Source organism: Narcine bancroftii, chromosome 7, assembly GCF_036971445.1.
Source record: "Narcine bancroftii isolate sNarBan1 chromosome 7, sNarBan1.hap1, whole genome shotgun sequence".
Taxonomy (NCBI): domain Eukaryota; kingdom Metazoa; phylum Chordata; class Chondrichthyes; order Torpediniformes; family Narcinidae; genus Narcine; species Narcine bancroftii.
Window position 1 is genome coordinate 64,533,859 of NC_091475.1, and position 25,852 is coordinate 64,559,710.

General features: G+C 48.4%; 1 protein-coding gene across 6 annotated transcripts in view; it reads left to right on the forward strand.

The window, feature by feature from the left end:
* ace2 (angiotensin I converting enzyme 2) overlaps positions 1-25,852 on the forward strand; it is a 144,684-nt gene that overhangs the window by 48,547 nt on the left and 70,285 nt on the right. For all 6 annotated transcript variants that reach the window (XM_069890268.1, XM_069890267.1, XM_069890271.1 and 3 more), the window contains 3 exons: positions 2,252-2,349; positions 20,058-20,230; positions 25,184-25,410. In XM_069890268.1, the coding sequence (XP_069746369.1) occupies positions 2,252-2,349; positions 20,058-20,230; positions 25,184-25,410 (498 nt within the window). The remainder of the gene's footprint in view (positions 1-2,251; positions 2,350-20,057; positions 20,231-25,183; positions 25,411-25,852) is intronic.

Here is a 25,852-nt window from a genome sequence, read left to right on the forward strand (position 1 = left end):
ATTTTTTACCACTACTCTCTGACACCTCCCATCCAACCACTGCTGAATCCATTTCACTACCTCCTCATTTATACCTAATGCCTCCACCTTTTTTCCTAACCTCCTGTGGGGAACTTTGTCAAAAGCTTTACTAAAGTCCAAATAGACAACATCCACAGCTTTCCCTTCATCAAACTTTTTTGTAACCCCCTCGAAGAACTCAATCAGGTTTGTCAAGCCCTGACAAAACCATGCTGATTACTCCCTATCAATCCCTGTACCTCCAAAAATTTGTAAATAGCATCCCTCAGAACACTTTCCATCAACTTGCCCACCACAGGCGTCAGACTTACAGGCCTATAATTCCCAGGTTTGCATTTGGACCCTTTCTTAAACAGAGGAACCACATGCGCCACCCTCCAATCCTTTGGTACCACCCCCGTGGCCAGTGTAAAGTTTCAGCTGCGTCTCTGTGAGAAGGTTTGGGGTTCAAGTCCCAGCTGAGTTAATCACAAGCTTTAGAGTGACTTCAGTGCATTAGTGAGGTGGGGTTTTCCTATTAGAAATGTTGCTATTCAGATGAGCCAATGAACAGGTAGATATTAATGCATCCTCGGGGGGATATGAAGGATTTCATGGAAACACTTCATTGAAAGGAAAGGCAGTATATGCAAGTGCTGTGTTCAAAATGGACCCCTCAATCCAACATCACAGGATTAAAAATCACTTCATCCATTTATCGTAACATCATTGGGGGTAGGTTAAGAGCTAAAATCACAATTTCTTCCATGATGATGAGAGGAATAGGAAGGATAGATTGAAAGAAACAATCTCCAGAGCAGAAACAACTAAATCTAAAGGGTGCAGCTTTAAAGTAAGAGATAGGAGGTGTGGTGGGGATTTGTAGAAGTCTTTCACCCAAAAGGTGGTTGGAAGGTGGAATGTGCTGACCGAGGAACTGGTGGGGCAGAGACCCCCACAACATTACGCTAGTCTCTGGACATGCATGCATCATCAAGGCATAGTGGGTGAGGGACTAATGCTTGCTGGTAGGTGCACCAACCATTGAGACTCTGGTCATTATGTTTTCAATGTTATAATGTTAACTATATTTTTTTAAAAATATTTTAATTATTTTTAAAAGGGAAAGTGATGGTTTGAGATTCATCAAATGGATTTCATTCTACACCACAGAATGCAAAAATGAGGCCATGTGATCAGGAAAACTCCTGCAATTGTAGCAATAATAAATAGCCCCTTCCAAACTGCAGCACTTGAGCAGCTCTCCAGCTGTGACTAGTGGGGCAAAGGTGTTGGAAGCACTTTTTGAATTGCAGGGGGATTGACCCATTAAATCGCCAATCCAGCAGTTTAAGGGGACCCGCCCCTGCGATGGCACGATTCACGATTCACACACTTACGGGAGCTATCGGCCGCCTGTCTCCCCTCCCCCACCGGCTGTCAGTCACCCCTCCTTCAGTCGCCACCCCTACCATCAATCACCACGCCCCCATCAATCGCCACCTATCCCGTCAGTTGCGCCCCCCCCCCCCTCCAGTGACTTACTGCTGCTGTGAATGGGGGGGTGGTGGAGCTGGGTGATTGCTGCGGCAATAGGTGATGGCTCAATGAGGGAGTGCGGGAGCAATGGCTGACTTCCTTACCCATAATCCCCCATGCTGCTGGAACTGCTCTTCCAGCCCCAGAGCAGTTCCAGCAGCGTGGGGGATTATAGGTAAGGAAGGTTGCCATTGCTCCCGCACTCCCTCATTGAGCCATCACTGCAAACCGGAGCAGTGTTTACAGCAGCAGCATATCCCCCAACTCCCCCCACCCCCGATTGCGGCAGTGACCTCTCTCCCCCTTCCCCCTGGGGCAGTAACATCTCCTCCCCCCACCCCCAGAGGCAGCATCCTCTCCCCCCAATCATGGCAACGGCACTTCAGTCAGGGGTTTCCTTGTAATGCCAGCACGCAAGCTCTGACATCACCAGAGTAACCGGGTTGGCCATTTCCCCTTTCAATTCACTAGACCGGGACGCTTGGGTAAGTTTTACTGGGTTCCCTGACCACCTCTGAGGTAGATCATGGACCCAGTTGGGTTCTGACCAAGTTGACCCAGTTGGACCCGGTTAACTCCATGGTAGTTTGAAAGAGAGAGCAGCCCTAGCTCTGACTGTATAACCTCCTTTCCTTCAGCTGGTTCTGGGTGTTGAACTCAACCATTAGCTGCACATTAATGGCAATCAAATCTAAATTCTATTTGTCTCCAGGTGACATGTGGGGAAGATTCTGGGGCAACCTATACAGTTGGACAATTCCATTTCCAGGACAGAAAGATATAGATGTGACAAATGCAATGATAGAGCAGGTAAGTTGACTTCCATGCCTTCGCGAGATCTGGGTATCACTGGATTAAGTGAAACCATTTCAAACATACTCTCTCCTTGGAATTGATGTTTTCATTATGAATTAAATACATTGGGAATATAACTGGGTTTAAGTAAAACTCAGGAAATCAAGAACATCTCCTCTTGCATAAGGTTTATTTGCATGATACAAAACTCACTGACTTTTCCTCCTACTAACATTAGACCCTTTCACACTGGCCTAGTAATTAACAGCCAATATACTAGTTAAAAGGTCAGTGTGAACACTCGCAAATTGGCAGGCCAGTGACAAGTCACCTCAGGGATGGACTACCTCGTTAGGGTATATCAGATCTGGGATCATCTGACAGATTCTATCACCAATGTGTATATGTATAGATTGTAGTGTAGGATCCTTGGCACACGAACCATGGATGTAAAGGGTGGGGCCAGTACTGCACACACTGCACTCCACCTAAAAGCTCCTTTGCGCAGGCCCGAGGACATGTCCATGTCCTCCCCTTCCACGTCCTCCCCCTCAAAAGATGCTCACAAACTCAAGCTAGCATGCTGGAACATCAGAACCATGCTAGACAAGGCTGACAGCCACAGACCTGAACGTCGGTCTGCCCTCATCGCACATGAACTCCTCAGACTTGACATCGACATAGCCGCTCTCAGTGAAGTCCGCCTTGCAGATGTAGGCAGCCTCCAAGAACGCGGCCCGGGCTACACACTCGACTGGTCTGGCAAGCCTATGGATGAACGACGCCTATCTGGTGTAGGCTTCATGGTCAAGAACTCCATTGCCTCCAAACTCGAAAACCTCCCGACAGGCCACTCGGACTGGATCATGTCCATGCGACTCCCCCTTCAAAACAAGCGTCGCATCACCCTTATCAGTGTCTATGCTCCAACCCTCCAGGCGGAACCAGCAGAAAAGTTCTACACTGATCTGCGCAACCTCATTCAACACACCCCTACAGCCGACAAGGTTGTCATCCTTGGCGACTTCAACGCTCGCATCGGCAAAGACTCATAAACCTGGCCAGGAATCCTGGGCAAGCATGGTGTCGGCAAGTGCAATGACAACGGGCGCCTCCTATTGGAGCTCTGCACAGAACAGCGGCTTGTCATTACAAACACCCTTTTTCAGTAGAGGGACAGCCTGAAGATTACCTGGATGCATCCCCGATCCAAACACTGGCACCTCCTGGACTACGTCCTGGTGCGAGAAAGAGACAAATGAGAAGTGCTCCACATCAGGTTCATGCCCAGCGCGGAATGCCACACTGACCACCAGCTGGTTCGCTGCAAGCTCAACCTTCACTTGAAGCCAAAGTCCAGGAACAGTAAAGCCCCCAGAAAGAGGTTCAATGTTGGAAACTTGCAATCAGACGAAGTGAGAGGAAACTTCCAGGCAAACCTCAAAGCAAAGCTCGAGGATGCAATCCACCTCACGCACTCGTCCCCTGAAACCATCTGGGATCAGCTGAAGACTGCCATTCTGCAATCCACTGAAGAGGTACTGGGCTTCTCCTCCAGGAAAAACAAGGACTGGTTCGACGAAAACAACCAGGAAATCCAGGAGCTGCTAGCAAAGAAGCGAGCTGCACACCAGGCTCACCTTGCAAAGCCGTCCTGGCCAGAGAAGAAACGAGCCTTCCGTCACGCATGCAGCCATTTTTAGTGCAAACTCCGGGAGATACAAAATGAGTGGTGGTCTAGCCTCGCCAAACGAACCCAGCTCAGCGTGGACATTGGTGACTTCAGGGGTTTTTACGAGGCTCTAAAGGCTGTCTATGGCCCCTCACCCAAAGTCCAAAGCCTGCTGTGCAGCTCAGACGGCAAAGTCCTCCTCAGCGACAAGATCTCCATACTCAACCGATGGTCAGAACACTTCCAATCTCTTTTCAGTGCCAGCCGCTCAGTCCAAGAATCCGTCCTGCTCCAGCTCCCTCAACAGCTAGAGGCTTAAGGCTAGAGCTGGATGAGGTCCTCACCCAGGGAGAGTCATATAAGGCAATTGAACAACTGAAAAGTGGCAAAGCAGCAGGTATGGATGGAATCCCCCCAGAGGTCTGGAAGGCTGGCGGCAAAAGTTTGCATGCCAAACTGCATGAGTTTTTCAAGCTCTGCTGGGATCAAGGAAAGCTGCCTCAGGACCTTCGTGATGCTATCATCATCACCCTGTACAAAAACAAAGGTGAGAAATCAGACTGCTCAAACTACAGGGGAATCACACTGCTCTCCATTGCAAGCAAAATCTTCGCTAGGATTCTCCTAAATAGAATAATAGCTAGTGTCACCGTAAATGTTCTCCCAGAATCACAGTGCGGCTTTCACGCAAACAGAGGAACTACTGACATGGTCTTTGCCCTCAGACAGTTCTGAGAAAAGTGGAGAGAACAAAACAAAGGACTCTACATCACCTTTGTTGACCTCACCAAAGCCTTCGACACCGTGAGTAGGAAAGGGCTTTGGCAAATACTAGAGCACCTCGGATGCCCCCCAAAGTTCCTCAACATGGTTATCCAACTGCACGAAAACCAACAAGATCGGGTCGGATACAGCAATGAGCTCTCTGAACTCTTCTCCATTAACAATGGCGTGAAGCAAGGCTGCGTTCTCGCACCAACCCTCTTTTCAATCTTCTTCAGCATGATGCTGAAACAAGCCATGAAAGACCTCAACAATGAAGACGCTGTTTACATGCGGTACCGCATGGATGGCAGTCTCTTCAATCTCAGGCGCCTGCAAGCTCACACCAAGACACAAGAGCAACTTGTCCGTGAAATACTCTTTGTAGACGATGCCGCTTTAGTTGCCCATTCAGAGCCAGCTCTTCAGCGCTTGACATCCTGTTTTGCAGAAACTGCCAAAATGTTTGGCCTGGAAGTCAGCCTGAAGAAAACTGAGGTCCTCCATCAGCCATCTCTCCACCATGACTACCAGCCCCCCTACATCTCCATCGGGCACACAAAACTCAAAACTCAAAACGGTCAACCAGTTTACCTATCTCGGCTGCACCATTTCATCGGATGCAAGGATCAACAATGAGGTAGGCAACAGACTCGCCAAGGCAAATAGCGCCTTTGGAAGACTACACAAAAGAGTCTGGAAAAACAACCAACTGATTAGCGTATACAGAGTCATTGTCATACCCACACTCCTGTTTGGCTCCGAGTCATGGGTCCTTTACCGGCATCACCTACGGCTCCTAGAACGCTTCCACCAGCGTTGTCTCCGCTCCATCTTCAACATTCATTGGAGCGACTTCATCTCCAACATCGAAGTACTTGAGATGGCAGAGGCCGACAGCATCGAATCCACGCTGCTGAAGATCCAACTGCGCTGGGTAGGTCACATCTCCAGAATGGAGGACCATCGCCTTCCCAAGATTGTGTCATATGGCGAGCTCTCCACTGGCCACCGAGACAGAGGTGCACCAAAGAAGAGGTACAAGGACTGCCTAAAGAAAGCTCTTGGTGCCTGCCACATTGACCACCACCAGTGGGCTGATATCGCCTCAAACCGTGCATCTTGGCGCCTCACAGTACGTCGGCCAGCAACCTCCTTTGAAGAAGACTGCAGAGCCCACCTCACTGTCAAAAGACAAAGGAGGAAAAACCGAACACCCAACCCCAACAAACCAATTTTCCCTTGCAACTGCTGCAACCATGTCTGCCTGTCTGTGATAGTACAGATCTATCACCAATGTACATAGTGTATATAGTTACTGTATCAAGACTGTGCTTACAGCGATTGTCTGGGCCTTAAAGGGTTGTGTCCCTAGCCAGGTCGGATCATTCCGGACTTGTCGGCCACCTGTGAAGAGCTCCTGTCTTTTGCTAATAAAAGCCTTGGTTTAGATCAACAAGTCTGGTTATTTCGACGAGCTCTACAATTTTATTAGCAAAAGAATTTTTTTTGAAAGGGATGGAGCGTTTAACTCGGCCAGAGAAACTTGATATCGACCCACAGTCAGCTACAGCCTTCAAAGCCTTTAGGTTCTGGCTGCTGAACTTTGAAAACTTCCTGAGATTCATTGAGGTGGAGGAGGATAACCAGCGTCTAACAGCATTGCTGTCTATGATGTCCTTGAGAGTCTACGAGAACATCCAGGATGAGCCATAAAGAACTGTATAATCAACCGGTGAACAGAGTTCATGCCCGGGTCGTGCTTGCTTCGAGGAAGCAACAGCCCGGCGAGTCCAGCAGGGCATATTTACAAGTATTAAAGGCGTTGGGCAAGGACTGTAACTGTGTGGACAAAACTGCTGCCGAGATCACAAATGATCTCGTCCGGATGCCTATGTGGCCGGGCTCCAATCAAACGAAGTGAGGCTGCGCTTGCTCGAGCAAGTGGTAGAAAAACTAGAGGACGTGGCCCGGATTGCAATCACAATGGAGGATGCAGCCTTAAAGTCCACCGAGTTCTCTAGGGACTGGACCCCACGTTCTGATGTGAGTAGAGTGCCCTTCTACCCTACCACCCCCCGAGATACTGACGGCCTGTCGGCTGCTGCTACACTGCCCCGTGCGAACCCAAAATGTTATTTCTGTGGGAGGGACAAACACAGCAGGTCCCAGTGCCCAGCAAGAAAAGCCAGGTGCCAGAAGTGCCTTAAAAAGGGCCACTTTGCTGCAGTCTGTAGGTCTAAAATGGCTGCCGGCAAACACAGTGCCTCGTGTGAAGCCCAATCGCCACTATCCCATTCAAACTCTTCTTCCCCAGAGCTCTCGTCCAATGAGAGCGAGGGCTCCCCTACACAGCAACGCCTGACGTCACGGAGACACCGAACCCGGAAGGGGCAGCCCACCCTCGCCACCATGGTGTTGGCCCGCCTCTTGCCCCCGTGCGGAACACTGGACCCGACCTCGGTCCCAACTGTGGCTACCGCCACTGCTGCCGCTGCCACAGACGCCCCCGGGGCCGACGCTACCACTGCTGCTGCCGCTGCCACAGCCACCCCCGTGTCCAACCAGGTACTCACGCTAGCGTCTATCACCGACGACCGCCGGGGCCCGACCGTCGCGACTGACGACCTACCCACCGCCAACCGCCAGCAACTACAAACCCCACTACTTACCTTTCATCCGCCGACGCCGCCACAACAGCACTTCCGGGAGGTCCTCCAACCTGCTCCTCGAGCGTTGACTACGTCATCCCGTTGCGTGACGTCATCCCGTTGTGTGACGTCATCCCATTGCGTGACGTCATCCCGTTGCGTGACGTCATCACGCAAAACTCCCCTGTCAACTGCTTCAATAACACTAAACCAGCAATACTCTCATCCCCTCACCAGAGCAATGGAACTGATTAAAGTGCATGGACACTACACCAATTGCTTATTTGACTCTGGGTCAACTGACAGTTTTATCCAGCCAGATCTGGCCCTCCGTTGGGGACTTGACATTATCCCCACTACCCAGAGGATCTCATTAAAGACGAGGTCGAAATCGACCGGGATAAAGGGGTATTGCATCGCCACGCTGGAAGTACAGGTCGTAACGGTCACCCACTTCAAATTATACATCTTTCCCCAATTGTGCGCCCCAGTGTTGCTGGGATTAGACTTCCAGTGTCAGTTCCGAACGGTGTCCCTACACTTTGGGGGACCCCACGCCCCCCTCTCGGTCTGCCATCACCCCACCCCCGAAGCACCCGAGCAACCTGCCCCCGTGCCCTGGGGCCAATCCTGCAGCCTTTCCACACTCCGGATTGCCCCGCCAGCACTCTTCGCAAACCTCACCCCTGGCTGGAAACCTGTGGCCACCAAAAGTCAGCAACATAGTTACAAAAACAAGCAATTCATTAGGAGTGAGGTGCGTAGATTGCTGGATGAGGGCATCATCAAACCTAGTTCAAGCCCCTGGAGAGCCCAGGTGGTGGTTGTCAAGAACGGGGAAAAACTACGGATGGTGGTTGACTATAGCCAGACCATTAACCGCTTCACGCTTCTGGATGCGTACCCCCTGCCACGCATCACAGATGTGGTGAACCAGATCGCCCAATACCGCATATTCTCCACCATTGACCTACGTTCGGCCTACCACCAGCTCCCGATCCGCTGCGAGGACCGACCATTCACGGCCTTTGAAGCGAATGGGCGGCTATATCAATTTCTCAGGGTACCATTCGGGGTCACGAATGGTGTCGCGGTCTTCCAGCGGGAAATGGACCGGATGGTGGACCAGAATGGGCTAACCGCTATCTTCCCATATCTGGACAATATCACCACCTGCGGCCACGACACGCAGGACCACGACGCCAACCTAGACAAATTTCTTCAAACTGCCCACTGGCTGAACCTGACTTACAATTTTGACAAGTGTGTCTACCGGGCCACACGACTCGCTATTCTAGGTTGCGTGGTGGAGAACGGGATAGTCATGCCAGATCCTGACCGCATGCGTCCCATAATGGACTTACCCCCCCCCCCCCCCCCCCATACCCAGAAAGCTCTCAAACGCTGCCTGGGCCTTTTCTCGTATTACGCCCAATGGGTTCCACACTACGCCGACAAGGCGCATCCTCTTATCAAGACCACATCCTTTCCCCTCTCAACCGAAGCCACAGCAGCTTTCGATCGAATCAAATCCGACATCGCTGCTGCGATGCTACACGCGATCGATGAGTCTGTACCGTTTCAAGTCGAGAGCGATGCATCCAACTTCGCCCTGGCAGCCACCTTGAACCAGGCTGGTTGGCCTGTAGCCTTCTTCTCCAGAACCCTCCAGGGTCTGGAGAGTAGACACCCTCGATCGAGAAGGAGGCCCAGGCCATAGTTGAAGCGGTGCGTCGTTGGAGACATTACCTCGCTGGGAGGCGCTTTACACTGTTGACTGATCAACACGCGGTCTCCTTCATGTTCACCAACACCCAGCGTGGTAAGATAAAAAACGACAAAATCGCCAGATGGAGAATCGAACTCTCCACCTTTAACTATGACATCCTGTACCGGCCTGGTAAGCTCAACGACCCGCCTGACGCGCTCTCCAGGGGGACGTGCACCAGCATACAGATGGACAGACTACAGAAACTCCATGAGGCGCTCTGTCATCCAGGGGTCACTAGGTTTGCCAACTTTGTGAAGGCGCGCAACCTACCCTACACAGTCGAGGAGATTCGCTCCATGACCCGAGCCTGTTCGTTGTGCGCTGAATGCAAGCCCCACTTCTTCCGTCTGGATAACTCCCACGTTATCAAAACCAACCGCCCCTTCAAGCGTCTTAGCGTAAACTTTAAGGGGCCCCTACCGTTGACCAACCGTAATACGTACATCCTTACGGCCATCGACGAGTACTCCCACTTCCCGTTCTCTGTGCCCTGCCCAGACACCACTGCCACCTCAGTGATACAGGCCCTTCACAGTATTTTCGCCATTTTCGGATACCCCAATTCCATCCACAGCGACAGGGGGTCCTCATTCATGAGCGCAGAGCTGCAACAGTACCTTCTGGAGTGTGGTATTGCTTCAAGCAGGACCACGAGCTATAACCCACGCGGTAACGGCCAGGTCGAGAGGAAGAATGCCACCATATGGAGAGCGGTTACACTGGCTCTCTGGTCTAAAGGGCTCCCCACCTCCCACTGGCAGGAGGTTCTCACTAATGCCTTACACTCCATCCGCTCCCTCCTATGTACTGCAACAAATGCCACCCCCCACGAAAGGATGTTCCTTTTCCCAAGGAAATCCGAATCAGGAACCACTGTACCGGCATGGCTCACCGTCCCTGGCCCCGTCCTTTTGCGACGCCACGTCCGGCACTCAAAGAACGACCCCTTGGTTGACCGAGTGACTCTACTCCACGCGAACCCACATTACGCTTACGTTGAGTTCCCAGACGGGCGGGAGGACACTGTTTCGGCGCGGGACCTAGCTCAGGACGCGGTAGACCCAGCAAACCCCCCAACCCAACCTTCCCCAACTCTTTATTCCCCAGGCCCCGTGCCGCAACAGAAGTACCAACAGCACCCCAACGACCCGGGCCACCCTGCCGACAACACGACTGGGGAATTGAGCGACAGAGCTGTCGCACCCGACGAGCCCACTGGCGACACCATCCCAGCGACCCCAATCCCGGCACCACAGCGGTCACGCCAGATGGTCAGACCCCCTGACCGCTACAGTCCTTGATTTACCCCTTCCTTTCATTCTCTCCCTCGTTTTTTTTTTCCAGGGTCAGTTCTCCAAGAAGGGGTGAATGTGATAGTACAGATCTATCACCAATGTACATAGTGTATATAGTTACTGTATCTAGACTGCGCTTACAGCGATTGGCTGAGAGCTAAGCCACCCCTATTGTCTGGGCCTTAAAGGGTTGTGTCCCTAGCCATGTCAGATCATTCTGGACTGGTCGGCCACCTGTGAAGAGCTCCTGTCTTTTGCTAATAAAAGCCTTGGTTTGGATCAACAAGTCTTTGGTTCTTTCGACGAGCTCTACACTGTCCCACATCGGACTTGTCAGCCACAAACGAGCCTGCAGCTGACGTGGATATTACCCCTCCATAAATCTTAATCCGCAAAGCCAAGCCAAAGAAAGAAAGATGAGTGTAGGATGATTCTGATTGGCTGAGCGCGTAGCCATGCCTACTGGTAGGTCTTAAAGGGTTGCTCCTAGCCAGACCAGATCATTCTGGACTGATCGACCTACATGTGATATGCTCCAGTCTTCTAGTTAATAAAAACCTTATTATATCCACGCTCCTGTTTGGATCCGAATCATGGGTCCTCTACCGGCATCACCTATGGCTCCTAGAATGCTTCCATCAGCGCTGTCTCCGCTCCATCCTCAACATTCATTGGAGTGACTTCATCACCAACATTGAAGTACTCGAGCTGGCAGAGTCTGCAAGCATCGAATCCACGCTGCTGAAGAATGGAGGACCATTGCCTTCCCAAGATTGTGTTATATGGCGAGCTCTCCACTGGCCACCAAAACAGAGGTGCACCAAAGAAAAGGTACAAGGACTGCCTAAGAAAGCTCTTGGTGCCTGCCACATTGACCACCGCCAGTGGGCTGATATCGCCTCCAACCGTTCATCTTGGCACCTCACAGTTCGGCAGGCAGTAACCTCCTTTGAAGAAGACTGACAAAAGACAAAGGAGGAAAAACCCAACACCCAACCCCAACCAACCAATTTTACCTTGCAACCACTGCAACCTTGCCTGCCTGTCCCGCATCGGACTTGTCAGTAACCAACAAACCTGCAGCAGACGTGGACACACCCCTCCATAAATCTTCGTCCGTGAAGCCAAGCCAAAGAGAAAAGATAGAATCTGTACTATCACATTCACCCCTTCTTTGAGAACCAACCCAGGGTGGATGGAGGTTAGGGGCTGTACCGGTCAGGGGGCCTGACCATCTGGCGTGACCGCTGTGGCGCTGGGATCGGGGATCGCTGGAGTCATGTTGCTGGATGCAGCCACTGATTCACTCAATTCCCCAACGGCTTTGTCGACAGTCTGGCCTGAGCTGGTGGGGTGGTGCTGGTTGGTCCCTCTGTTCAAGCACATGACCTGGGGGAGATGGAATAGGGGGAGGTTGGGTGAAAGGCACTGCTGCGCCTGATCAGGTTTGGGCTAGGTCCCTTACCAAGATTTTGTCCTCCCGTCCATCCGGGTACTCAATGTCGGCATGCGAGTTCGCATGGAGCAGAGTCACTCGGTCAACCAAGGGGTCATTCTTAGAGTACCGGATGTGGCGTCGTCAAAGGACTGGATCGGGAACCGTGAGCCATGCTGGTATGGTCGTACCCGACTCGGATTTCCTCGGGAAAGAGAACATTCTTTCATGGGGGGTGGCATTGGTCGCAGTGCATAGGAGGGAGCGAATGAAGTGAAGGGCACTAGTGAGCACATCCTGCCAGCGAGAGGTGGGGAGACCTTTGGACCGGAGGGCAAGTTTAACCGCTTTCCAGACGGTGTCATTCTCTCTTTCAACTTGCCCATTACTACGTGGGTTATAGCTGGTGGTCCTGCTTGAAGCAATACCATGCTCCAGAAGGTACTGCCGCAGCTCCACCCTCATAAATGAGGACCACCTGTCACTGTGGATGAAACTGGGGTACCCAAAGATGGCATAGATGGTGTGCAGGGCCTCTATAACTGAGGAGGCAGTCATTTTTGAGCAGGGCACAGCGAACGGGAAGCAGGAGTACTCTTTGATGGCTGTAAAGATGTCGGTGTTGCGGCTGGTCAAAGGTAGGGGCCCCTTGTAGTCCATGCTGAGACACTTAAAGGGGCGGGTGGCTTTGATGACATGGGTGTTCTCCGGATGGAAGAAGTGGGGCTTGCACTCAGTCATGGAGCGAATCTCCTCGACCGTGTAGGGCAGGTTGCGAAATTTGACAAAGTGCGCGAATCTAGTGACCCCTGGATGACAGAGCTCCTCGTGGAATTTCTGCAGCCTGTCCAGTTGCATGTTGGTGCAAGTCCCCCTGGAGAGCACATCTGACGGGTCGTTGAGTTTACCTGGCCGATACAGCATTAAAGGTGGAGAGCTTGATCCTCCACCTGGCGATTTTGTCATTCTTGATCTTACCTCACTGGGTATCGCTAAACACGAAGGAGACCGCGCTTTGGTCGGTCAGCAGCGTAAAGAACCTGCCAGTGAGGTAGTGTCTCCAATGACGTACTGCCTCGACTATGGCCTGGGCCTCCTTCTCCACAGAGGAGTGTCGGCTCTCAGGACCCTGCAGGGTTCTAGAGAAGAAGGCTACTGGCTGGCCGGCCTGGTTTAAAGTGGCTGCCAGTGCAAATCAGACGCATCGCTTTTGACTTGGAACAGAATGGACTCGTCAATGGCATGCAGCTTTGCAGCCGCGATGTCCGATTTGATGCGGTCGAAGGCTGCTCTGGCTTCAGTTGACAGGGGGAAGGAGGTAGTCTTGATGAATGGTTGTGCCTTGTCGGCATAGTGTGGAACCCATTGGGCATAATAAGAGAAAAAACCCAGGCAGCGTTTGAGTGCCTTCTGGGTGTGAGGGGTGGGTGGGGGGGGGGAAAGTCCATGAGGGGATGTATGTGGTCAGGGTCCGGCATGACCATCCCGTTCTCCACCACACAACCCAGAATTGCGAGCCAAGTGGTCTGGAAGACAAATTTGTCGAAATTGTAGGTCAAGTGCAGGTGAGTTGCAGTCTGAAAAAAATTCTCAAGGTTGGCATCATGATCCTCCGTGTCATGGCCGCAGATGGTGACATTGTCCAGATATGGGAAAGTAGCAGTCAGCCTGATCTGGTCCACCATCCGGTCCATTTCCTGCTGGAAGACCGCGACGCCATTTCTGACCCCAAAGGGTACCCTGAGGAATTGATACAGCTGCCCATTCACTTCAAAGGCCATGAAAGGTCAGTCTTCTCGGTGCCCAATGTGGGGCTTTGGTTTAGATCAACAAATCTTTGGTTCTTTCAACGTGCATTACAATTTTATTATGGGGTCTTTCATGGCTTGGTTCAGCATCATGCTGAAGAAGATTGAAAAGAGGGTTGGTGCGAGAACACAGCCTTGCTTCACGCCATTGTTAATGGAGAAGGGTTCAGAGAGCTCATTGCTGTATCTGACCCGACCTTGTTGGTTTTTGTGCAGTTGGATAATCATGTTGAGGAACTTTGGGGGACATCCGATGCGCTCTAGTATTTGCCAAAGCCCTTTCCTGCTCACGGTGTCGAAGGCTTTGGTGAGGTCAACAAAGGTGATGTAGAGTCCTTTGTTTTGTTCTCTGCACTTTTCTTGGAGCTGTCTGAGGGCAAAGACCATGTCAGTGGTTCCTCTCTTTGCGCGAAAGCCGCACTGTGATTCTGGGAGAATATTCTCGGCGACACTAGGTATTATTCTATTTAGTAGAATCCTAGCGAAGATTTTGCCTGCAATGGAGAGCAACGTGATTCCCCTGTAGTTTGAGCAGTCTGATTTCTCGCCTTTGTTTTTGTACAGGGTGATGATGGTGGCATCACGAAGATCCTGAGGCAGTTTACCTTGGTCCCAACAAAGCTTGAAAAACTCATGCAGTTTGGCATGCAGAGTTTTGCCGCCAGCCTTCCAGACTTCTGGGGGGATTCCATCCATACCTGCTGCTTTGCCACTTTTCAGTTGTTCGATTGCCTTATATGTCTCATCCAGGGTGGGAACCTCATCCAGCTCTAGCCTTAGGGGCTGTTGAGGGAGCTGGAGCAGGGCGGAATCTTGGACTGAGCGGTTGGCACTGAAAAGAGATTGGAAGTGTTCTGACCATCGGTTGAGGATGGAGATCTTGTCGCTGAGGAGGACTTTGCCGTCTGAGCTGCGCAGCGGGCTTTGGACTTGGGGTGAGGGGCCGTACACAGCCTTGGGGTGAGGGGCCGTACACAGCCCTCACCCCGGATGTTTACATCCGGTACCGCACGGATGGCAGTCTCTTCAATCTGAGGCGCCTGCAAGCTCACACCAAGACACAAGAGAAACTTGTCCGTGAACTACTCTTTGCAGATGATGCCGCTTTAGTTGCCCATTCAGAGCCAGCTCTTCAGCGCTTGACGTCCTGCTTTGCGGAAACTGCCAAAATGTTTGGCCTGGAAGTCAGCCTGAAGAAAACTGAGGTCCTCCATCAGCCAGCTCCCCACCATGACTACCAGCCCCCCCACATCTCCATCGGGCACACAAAACTCAAAACGGTCAACCAGTTTACCTATCTCGGCTGCACCATTTCATCAGATGCAAGGATCGACAATGAGATAGACAACAGACTCGCCAAGGCAAATAGCGCCTTTGGAAGACTACACAAAAGAGTCTGGAAAAACAACCAACTGAAAAACCTCACAAAGATAAGCGTATACAGAGCCGTTGTCATACCCACATTCCTGTTCGGCTCCGAATCATGGGTCCTCTACCGGCACCACCTACGGCTCCTAGAACGCTTCCACCAGCGTTGTCTCCGCTCCATCCTCAACATCCATTGGAGCGCTTAACCCCCTAACATCGAAGTACTCGAGATGGCAGAGGTCGACAGCATCGAGTCCACGCTGCAGAAGATCCAGCTGCGCTGGATGGGTCACGTCTCCAGAATGGAGGACCATTGCCTTCCCAAGATCGTGTTATATGGCGAGCTCTCCACTGGCCACCGTGACAGAGGTGCACCAAAGAAAAGGTACAAGGACTGCCTAAAGAAATCTCTTGGTGCCTGCCACATTGACCACCGCCAGTGGGCTGATAACGCCTCAAACCGTGCATCTTGGCGCCTCACAGTTTGGCGGGCAGCAACCTCCTTTGAAGAAGACCGCAGAGCCCACCTCACTGACAAATGGCAAAGGAGGAAAAACCCAACACCCAACCCCAACCAACCAATTTTCCCTTGCAACCGCTGCAATCGTGTCTGCCTGTCCCGCATTGGACTTGTCAGCCACAAACGAGCCTGCAGCTGACGTGGACTTTTTACCCCCTCCATAAATCTTCGTCCACGAAGCCAAGCCAAAGAGAGACAATTTTATTAACTAAAAGACTGGAGCATATCACAAGTAGGTTGACCATTCCAGAATGACCTGGTCTGGCAAGTAGAATCCTTTAAGACCTACCCTTGATTGGAGCGATGGGGCAGAATAATTTTGGTTTTAATTTTCTTTTCTTTTAAAATTCTTTTATCAGAAAAACAAACAAAAAAGTAGTAAATCAATTGCAATGAAACCTTTGCAGATTTACAAATAATTACATATGGTACAGTAGTAATGCGATTAAATTCTAAATCTTATAAATGGTAATACTGTTACGAGCTCATAGGACCCCAAAATAGTTATTCACCAAGACAAACGGTTACTTAAACAAAAGTTACTTTTAATTATCTTTAAACATGAAAACAGAATCACATTTTAACTTATCAGTATTGACTTAACTAATCTAACTTAACCCCCTTCTAATTCTAAGTATAAAGTTCACCAGGCTTTCGTGCTCGAAAAGTAAATGGTTACAACACTCAGGAAGGTTCTTGTTGGTTTTCAGAGAGAGATGTGTTGTTCCAGGACATCCACAACTGAAATTCTTCCATCAGTCTGCTCAGTGTCCTGCTGAAGGTTCTCCAGATGATAACCTCTTTCTTTCAGGTCATCACAGAGTTCCTTTCTGTTTCTCTTATTCCAGGTTAAACATTAGACAGCCTGCCCTCTCCTCTTGCATGAACCACAAGGGCTTCAATCAGGTTGCCTTCCAAAAGTTTGCCAGCTTGTCCTGTTCCAGTCCCAGCAGCTTCTGCTGGCTGACACTGTCAAGTCATCTCTGCTTTTCTTTCTCTCTCTCACACACACACACACACACACACACACACACACACACACACACACACACACACACACACACACACACACACACACACACACACTGAGATTGAGAGAAAGTCTGTTTGACTCTCTCTGCTTGCAAAACCACATGAACCTCTTACAACAGCAAATTCTCCTTTCAGTCAGCAGTGGCTTCAGCCTTCTATTTCATCTGTTGCCTTGATAAACAATAATCCATTAGTGACCATCTCTTGAGGACTCTTCAAAGCTCTTGCAAAAAGGTATGAAATGCCACTATGTCTCCAGTATTTCAAATAAGATCTGTTTTAAAGTGTTTGCATGTGACCTACTCTAACAAACCTTTCCCAATTTATCTCCCAAAAACATTTCTATATACTGTGTCACAACACATACAAGATTGTAAGAGACAAGTAAGAAAAAAATGGAAAGAAAAAGGAAAACAAAAATCAAACCCACAGTAATCAAGGTTAAAATTCTTATTGTGTGCAGTGTTAAATCCAAATAAGTGGCCACAGGGGATCCAAACAAGCACGTCCATCAATGCACAGAATTAGTCAGATTTTCTTTACATGTAGATGAGATAACTGGTTACATTTAGTTTGCAAGTTCATATTATTATACTCATTAAATATTTTAAAAGGAAAAATTTGGACAGGTACATGGATCGGAGGGAAATGGAGAGCTATGGACTGGGTGCAGGTCAGGTGAGACTGGTACAGACTAGAAGGGCTGAAGGGTGTGTTTTGTGATATAATGTTCCATTAGCTCCCTGTTTCATATTAACTAATGTTTCATAGCTCTATGATCGCCCAATGACCAATTATTTCAATTCCCTATCCCATCCCCTTGCTGACATGTCTGTCTATGGCCTCATGCGCTGCCAGACAGAGACCACCCGCAAATTGGAGAAACAACACCACATCTTCCAGCTGGGCACCCTCCAACCAACTGGCTTCTCAGGTTTGGATTACCCCCCTCTCCCCCAACACCAATCTTTCCCTATGTCTCCTTTCTGCTAACTCTGTCTCTCTTTCTTCCCCTTTCCCCTGTTCCCTTTACCCCAGGTCTACATTCACAGAGTCAGGGCTCCATCCCCCAATCAAATCTCATTGTTCCTCCCTCCTGGCCTCCTCTCAGATCCAATTAACACCCTTTATCTGTTGGTCTGTCTTTTAATTCGGACACCTGCCTGCTTTTTACCCATAACAGGCTAGAAATGTTGATTATATATCATTGCCTCCTATTGTGTTCCTGTTGTGTTCCTTCAGCATTTCTGTGTTTTTACTGGAATATTCCAGCACAGAACAGGCCCTTCAGCCCACAATGTTGTGCCAACCTATGTAAACCTACTCCTCAGCAGCATATCCCTTTCCAACCTCAGACATAACCCTTCCCATTTGTCTTGTATCAATGTGCCTGAGAGTCTTTTAAATGTCCCATTGTACCAGCCTTGACCACCACCCCCAGCAATGCATTCCAGCACCCACCAGTCTGTTAAGCAGTTACTTCTGATGTCTCTCCTAAACCTTAAACAGTGGTCCTCTGGTAATTGCCTAAACCCTAACCCTAACCCAATAAAAAAAGTGCTGGCTATCAACCTCTCAATGCCCATAATAATTTGGCCAACAATCCTGTAAGACCCACTGGTCTGTGATTCCCAGGATTCTCCCAGGATTCTCCATATTGCTTTTATTCAACAAGGGAACCACATTTGCCATCCTCCAATCCTCCAGCATCTCTCATGTGGCCGGGGTGGATGCAAAGATCATCGCCAATGTTCCAGCAATCTCTTCCCTGCTTCATGTTGTAATCTTGCTGTTAATGGAGAAAAATAGTGCATGATATTATTGGATGATGGAGAGGATTTGACAGGCTGGACGATGCACTTATGTTTTATTCTTGGGTTCTTATCGAGTCACAGCACAGAAACAGCCCAACATGTCCATGCTAGTAAATAGTACGAGCAATGTTACTGGATTTAATTGTACTCACATTCCTATACTGAGGAGTTCATGGATATAAAATACAGCATGTACAAGGTTGTAGGTTAATCTGGGTGTAATTGAGTGGCACAGGTTTAAATGGTTGGAATAAGCTTCTACTGTGCTGGAAATAGAATGATATTTTGTTAAACTTTAATAAAAAAGGTATTTATCATGGTCAACATCCCTTTTCACTGCTACCTTTGATCTGAAGTCCAGCACCTCCGATTTCTCCAATGTACCCCTGAAATAATAGCAATATAATGAAAGAAACAAGGTCAGGATTCCCCTGGTCTTCACCTACCATCCCACCAGCCTCTGCATCCAACACATTATCCTCCACAATTCCCACAAAGTACAAGGTGACCCCACCACCAGACACGTCTTCCCCCTCTCCTTCCCTTTCCACCTTCTACGGGAACCGCTCTCTCAATGGCTCTCTCATCCACTCATCCCTTCCCATCAATCGCCGTTTGGTACCTACCCTTATCACCACATGAAATGCTGCACTTGTGCCTGCACCTCCTCCCTCACTTCAATTTGGGGATCCAAACATTCTTTCTAAGTGAAGCAACAATGCACTTGAGATCTCCAGGGGTCATCTTCTGCATCCGGTGCTCCGGTAGTGGTCTCTACATCAGAGAGACTGGACGCAGACTGGGAGATTAAGCATCTTTGCTCTGTCCGCTGCAATAGTGGGGATTTCCCATTTCAATTCCCTGCCCCATTCCTATGCCATCATGTCTGTCCATGGTCTCAAGCACTGCTAAACTGAGACCACCCACAAATTGGAGGAACAGCACCTCATATTCTTCCTCAACTTCTCCGGATTCTCTTAACCCCTCTCTCCCCTTCTTGTCTCTGTCTTTTCTATCCCTCTGTCCCCTTTCCATGGCTCTGCATTCATAGAGTGTAGGGCACTACCAGTAACCACAAAGACTAGGCTGAGGGAATAATAGGCTTTAATACACAGAAGAACTTTGCTGGCTCAGATCCAGGTATAGCAATGGCGGGGAGGGAAATGTGGCTCGACCATTATGGCCCAGGACCACGGGGGAGGAGTCATCTGTGGGTGGGCCAGCTCCATATATACAACCAACAATGATAACTATGTACAATGGAGGAAACATATCACCACATGGAGCTCCTCCCTTCCCCAGTCAATTCTCATCTGCCCTCCTGTTCATGTCTATCTACGGTCTCTTGGCTGTCGGTCTTTGCTCCTACCCTGCGCCTTCTTCCCTCCTCCCCCAGCCTTTTTATTCAGGCAGCGTTCCGCTTTTTGTTTACACCTCAACGAAAGACTCAGGCCCGAAACGTTGGTTATACATTTGCCTCCTGTTTTCACTGAGGGACCTGCTGAGTTTCTCCAGCACTTTTGTGTATTAACAGCAATACAAGGAAATGTGACCCGCTAGTTCACACCTTTATGCCTGATTTCCTCACCTTGCAGTCATGGGATGCAACAAAAATGTTTCAGACAGCTGATCAATTCTTCCAGACATTGGGGCTCCAACCTATGAACAAGAACTTCTGGAAGAAGTCGATGATTGAGAAACCAACTGATGGCCGTCAAGTAGTCTGTCACCCAACAGCTTGGGACATGGGCAATGGAGAAGACTTCAGGTACTGATTGTGGAGAATGCAGCATAATGGATGTACATTGAACATGGCCAGGCACCTGTCTATATCACACAGCAACACATTGAGAAAACATTTATCACAAACATCGGCTCATGAACAGATTTCTGTTTACTTTAACTATGGTTGATAAAAAATTGGAAAATGAAACATAGAATTTTCTCATCATGATGAATTTCTGTCTTTGCCATGTCAACAACACAGTCCAACCCTCCTCAGAGGCACTCTGTGTGAACAGTGTTCCCAGACACACACCATGAACAGTCCAATACGGTCTCTGGGCACAATCTGTGCATGGTCCAGCTGTGACCTAGACACATGCTATGTACAGTCCAATATGGTCCCTAGGCACAATCTAAGTATGGTCCAACTGTGACCTAGACACATGCTATGTACAGTCCAATACGGTCCCTGGGCACACTCTGTGCACAGTCCATCTGTGACCTAGACACATGCTATGTACAGTCCAACGCAGTCCCTGGACACACCTGTGCACAGTCCAATAGTGACCTTAGACACACATTACGCACAGTCCAACACAGTCTCTGCACATATTCTGTGAATGGTCCAGCTTGTTATCTATGTTATGACAACTAAACCATTCTAGGGTGCTCCCAGTCTTCAGCCGCCTGTTCCGTACACCCACCATCCTCTGAATCAGATGACCAAAACTGAACAAAATACTTCAAATGGGGCCTTGCCAACATTTGAAACAGCTCCAACATGACCTCTTCTGTATTCAGTACAATGTGCCGAAAGCCCTTTTTGACCACACTATCTATCTATCTATCTGTGATGCCACTTTCAAGGTACTATATACCTGTACTCCTAGATCCCTCTGCTCTACAACACCTCTCAGATCTCTACCATCCACTGTGTAGGTCCTACCCATGTTGGGCCTCCCAGAACACAATATCTCACATTTTTCTGTATTAAATTCCATCACCCCTTCCTCTGCCCACCTGCCCAACTGATCAAGATCCTGCTGCAGTCTTTGGCGTTTGTCTTCACTATCTACAATCTCAGGCACTTTAGTGTCATCCATAAACTTGCTAATCATGAAATGTTTGTGGTCATCTAAATCATTGATATAGCACCACAACTTTGTCACACACCATTAGTCACAGTCCTCCAGTTCGAGAAACAACCTTCAACCATCACCCTCTGCTTTCGACCATGAAGTCAATTTTTTTTCTACAACTCTCTGTAATATCTTGACACATTTGCTCCTGTAGACCTTGCTGACTATTTGGGGGGGGGGGTGGGGAGGGTGGCCTATCAAAGTAACCAGATCTGCAGATGCTAGGGTCAAGTGCCACACACAAATGTGCTGCGGAAACTCAGCAGGTCACACAACATCAACAGGAAGTAAAGGGTAACCAATGTTTCAGGCCTGTGTTGTTAAACTGGATGATTATGTGATCACCCAGACTCGCTTCCATAGCCACATACCCTTCCTAGATACTTGAAACCATTACCATCTTGTACCAATACAGTTTACAGCTCCATTTCCAGGCTTCGCAGTTTGGTCCCCACAAGGCTCTCAGGTCCAACGCTGCATTGACTTCTGCTCTCTTTGCTTCTCTCGCTGATTTCTATGGACCACCCTCACCTCCAACCTCAGATATCAGGGGACTCTCGCTCTTTCATTCCCTGACCTCACTCACCGTGAGCTACCACAGAGTTCTCTTGCATCTCAACCTCCAGCGGGTCCATATCTGATGAAGGGCCCAGGCCCAAAATGTCAGTTCACCTTTATTTTCCATGGATGATGTATGACCATGAAACCATAGAACCACTACTCATTATAGCACAGAAAAGGCCCTTCATCCCTTCTAGTCTGTGCTGAACTATTTTTATGCCTAGACCAACTGATCTGCACCTAGCTCATAGCCTTCCATTCCTCTCCCATCCACGTACATGTCCAAATTCTTCTTAAATGCTAAACTTGAGCCCATATTTACCAGTTCAGATGGCAGTTTGTTCCACATTCCCATCACTCTGTCAGAAGAGGTTCCCCTTAATGTTCTCCCTAAATCTTTCCCCTTTCACTCTTAACCCATGTCCTCTGGTTTGTATCTCACCTACCCTCAGTGGAAAAAGCTGAACTATATTTACTCTGTCTATCCCTCATAATTTTAAATCCCTATATCAAATTTTCCCTCATTCTTCAATGGTCCATGGAATAAAGTCGTAATCTGTTTAACCTCTTCCTGTCACTCAGTTCCTGAAGTCTGGGAAACATCCTAGTAATTCTTCTCTGTGCTCTTTCTATCTTATTGATAACTTTTCTGTAGTTAGATGTCAAAAACTGTGCACAAGAGTCCATATTTAGCCTCACCAGTGTCTTGTATTACTCTAACATAACCTCCCAACCCCAATATTCAATACTTTGATTCACTAAGGCCAATATGCCAAAAGCCGTCTTTACAACCCTCTCTAACTGTGATAACACTTTCAGGGAATTATGTATCTGTATTCCCAGATCCCTTCTGTTCCACTGCACTCCTCAATGCCTGATCATTTACCATGAATGTCCTTTCTTGGTTTGTCCTTCCAAAATGCAACACCTCATACTTGTCTGCATTAAATTCCATCTGACATTTTTCAGCCCATTCTCCTAGTTGGTCCAGATCCCTCTGCAAGCTTTGAAAATCTTCCTCACTGTCCACACTGCCTTCCTATCTTTATGTCATCAGCAACTTGCTGATCCAATTCACCACATTATCATTCAGGCCATTGATATTTATAATGAACAACATTGGTCCCAGCACCGATCCCTGAGGCACACATCTAATCACAAGCCTCCAGTCTGAGAAGCAACCATCCATCACCACTCTCTGGTTTCTCCTGCATAGCCAATGTAAAATCTAGTTTACTACTTCACCATGAATACCAAGCATCTGAACCTTCTAGAATAACCTCCCATATGGGACCTTGTCAAAAGCCTTGCTAAATTCCATGTAGACAACATCCACAGCATTCTCTTCAACAACATTCCTGGTAACCTTCTCTATCATATTGGCTAATCACAAGCTACCACATACAAAGTCATTTTTACTATCCCTAATCAGACCCTGGCTATCCAAATAATTGTATATCTGACCTCTTTGAATAGTTTCCAATAATTTACCCACTACAGACGTTAACTTCACTGGCCCATAATTTTCAGGGTTACTTTTGGAGACTTTTTAAACAATGGAACAAAGTGAGCTCCCCTCCAATCCTTTGGCACCACACCTGTAGCTAAGGACATTTTAAGTATTTCTGCCAGAGCCCCTGCAATTTCTACACCTGCCTCCCTCAAGTTCTGAGGGAATATCTTGTCAGGCCCTGGGGATTTATCCACCCTTATTTGCTTTAAGACAGCAAGCATCTCCTCCTCTTTAATAGATTCCATGACCTCACTGCTTGTTTCCCACAACTCTGTGCCCATTTCCTGGGTAAATACTGATGCAAAAAAAAAACATTGAAGATCTCTCCCATCTCTTTTGGATCCATAGAAAGCCAACCACTCTGATCTTTAAGGGAACCAACTTTGTCCCTTACTATCCTTTTGCTCTTAATATAGCTGTCGAAACCCTTAGGATTTTCCTCACATTTTCTGCCAAAGCAACTTTCTGTCTTCTCTTACCCTTCCTGATTTATTTCTTTAGGTGTTTCTTGCATTTTTTATACTCCTCAAGTACCTCATTTGCTCCATGTTGCCTACACCAGTTATACACCTTCCAAACCAGATCCCCAATATCCATGGTAAACCAAGGTTCCCTGTACCTTCTAACATTGCCTTTAATCCTGACAGGAAAATACAAACTCTGTACTCTCAAAATGTCACCTTTGAAGGTCCTCCACTTACCTCGCACATCCTTGCCCAAAAACAACTTATCCTAATCCATGCATTTTGGATTCCTTCTCATTTCCTCAAAATTAGCTTTTCTCTAATTTAGAATCTCAACCCAAGGCCCAGATTCATTCTTCTCCATAATTAACTAATGGCATTATGATCACTGGACCCAAAATGCTCCCCAGCACATACTTCTGTCACCTGTCCTGTCTGGTTCCTTAATAGCAGACCTAGTATTGCACCCTCTCTAGTTGGAACCTCTATATATTGATTTAGAAAACTTTCCTGAACACATTTGACAAACTCCAGGCCATCCAGCCCTTTTACAGAATGGAAGTCCCAGTTAAAATCTCCTACTATCACTATCTCCTACTATGATTCCTATGCTATCTCTCTACAGATTTGTTCCTCCACTTCTCGGTGACTATTAGGCACCCATGAGTGACCATTAGGCACCCATGAGTGACTATTAGGCACCCATGAGTGACTATTAGGCACCCATGAGTGACTATTAGGCACCCATGAGTGGCTATTAGGCACCCATGAGTGACACCCATGAATGACTATTAGGCACCCATGAGTGTGGTCATACCTTTCCCATTCTTAATCTCCACTCCTATATCTTCAGTAGACCATCCGTCGGGTCTGTCCTGCCTGAGCACAGCTGTGATATTTTCCCTGATGAGCAAAGCCACTCCTTCCACTTTAATTCCTCCCACCTCACCTTCCCCACCCCCCCCCACCCCCACCATTTTATCATGTCTTAAGCAAAGGAAGGCTGGAACATTGAGCTGCCAATCCTGTCCCTCCTGCAACCAAGGCCACAATGTCATAATTCCACATGCCAATCCATGCTCTAAACTCATCTACCTTTCCTATAATACTCCTTGCATTGAAATAGTTGCACTTGAGAAAATTTCCACCACATACAACCCTTGACTTCTGATCTGCTGAGTTTCTCCAGCTCTTTTGTGTATTGCTATCAAAGTAACCATCCACCTCTTATTTCTACTCTCCAGCCAGTTCTCTTCACTGGATCAGCCCCTATGAAATCCCCTCTCATCTCCTCACATTGTTCTTTGTTTTAAACACAGGATTAAAATGTGCACTAAAGTTAACATGGAAGACTTCCTAACTGTCCACCATGAAATGGGACACATTCAATATGACATGGAGTATGCTCTCCAGCCATTCTTATTCCGAGATGGAGCCAATGAAGGGTTCCACGAAGGTATTGGCGAGATTATGTCTCTCTCAGCTGCCACTCCAAAGCATCTGAAGTCTCTCGGTCTTCTTCCACATTCCTTTGTGGAAAATGAAGGTATGTCCCCAACTCTTGTAAAATTATGTCTAGATGTTAATATAGAACAAAATCTACAGCAGAGTACAGGCCCTTCGGCCCACAGTGTTGCGCCAACCTACAACCTACTCCAACAACTGCCCAGAATTAATCCTCCATTTTTCTTAGATCCATGAATCTATCTCACAGTTAAATTCTAATCATCATAATTTCAGGCAAAAGATCCATACTGTGGAGTTGTAAACAATTTACGCTGTTTTCTTTACTCAATGCTTTAATGGAGATTGGATCCATTATCTCACAGAGTTGACAAATAAATTCTCAATGCATGAAACCTCTGATTGGGAAGCTCTTGCTGAAGGGATATGAGAAAGATTTTGCTGGGTTTTCCATAAAACCAATGAACACCACAGCACAGAAGCAAGCCCTTTCATCCATCTGGTCCATGCCAAACTGTTATTCT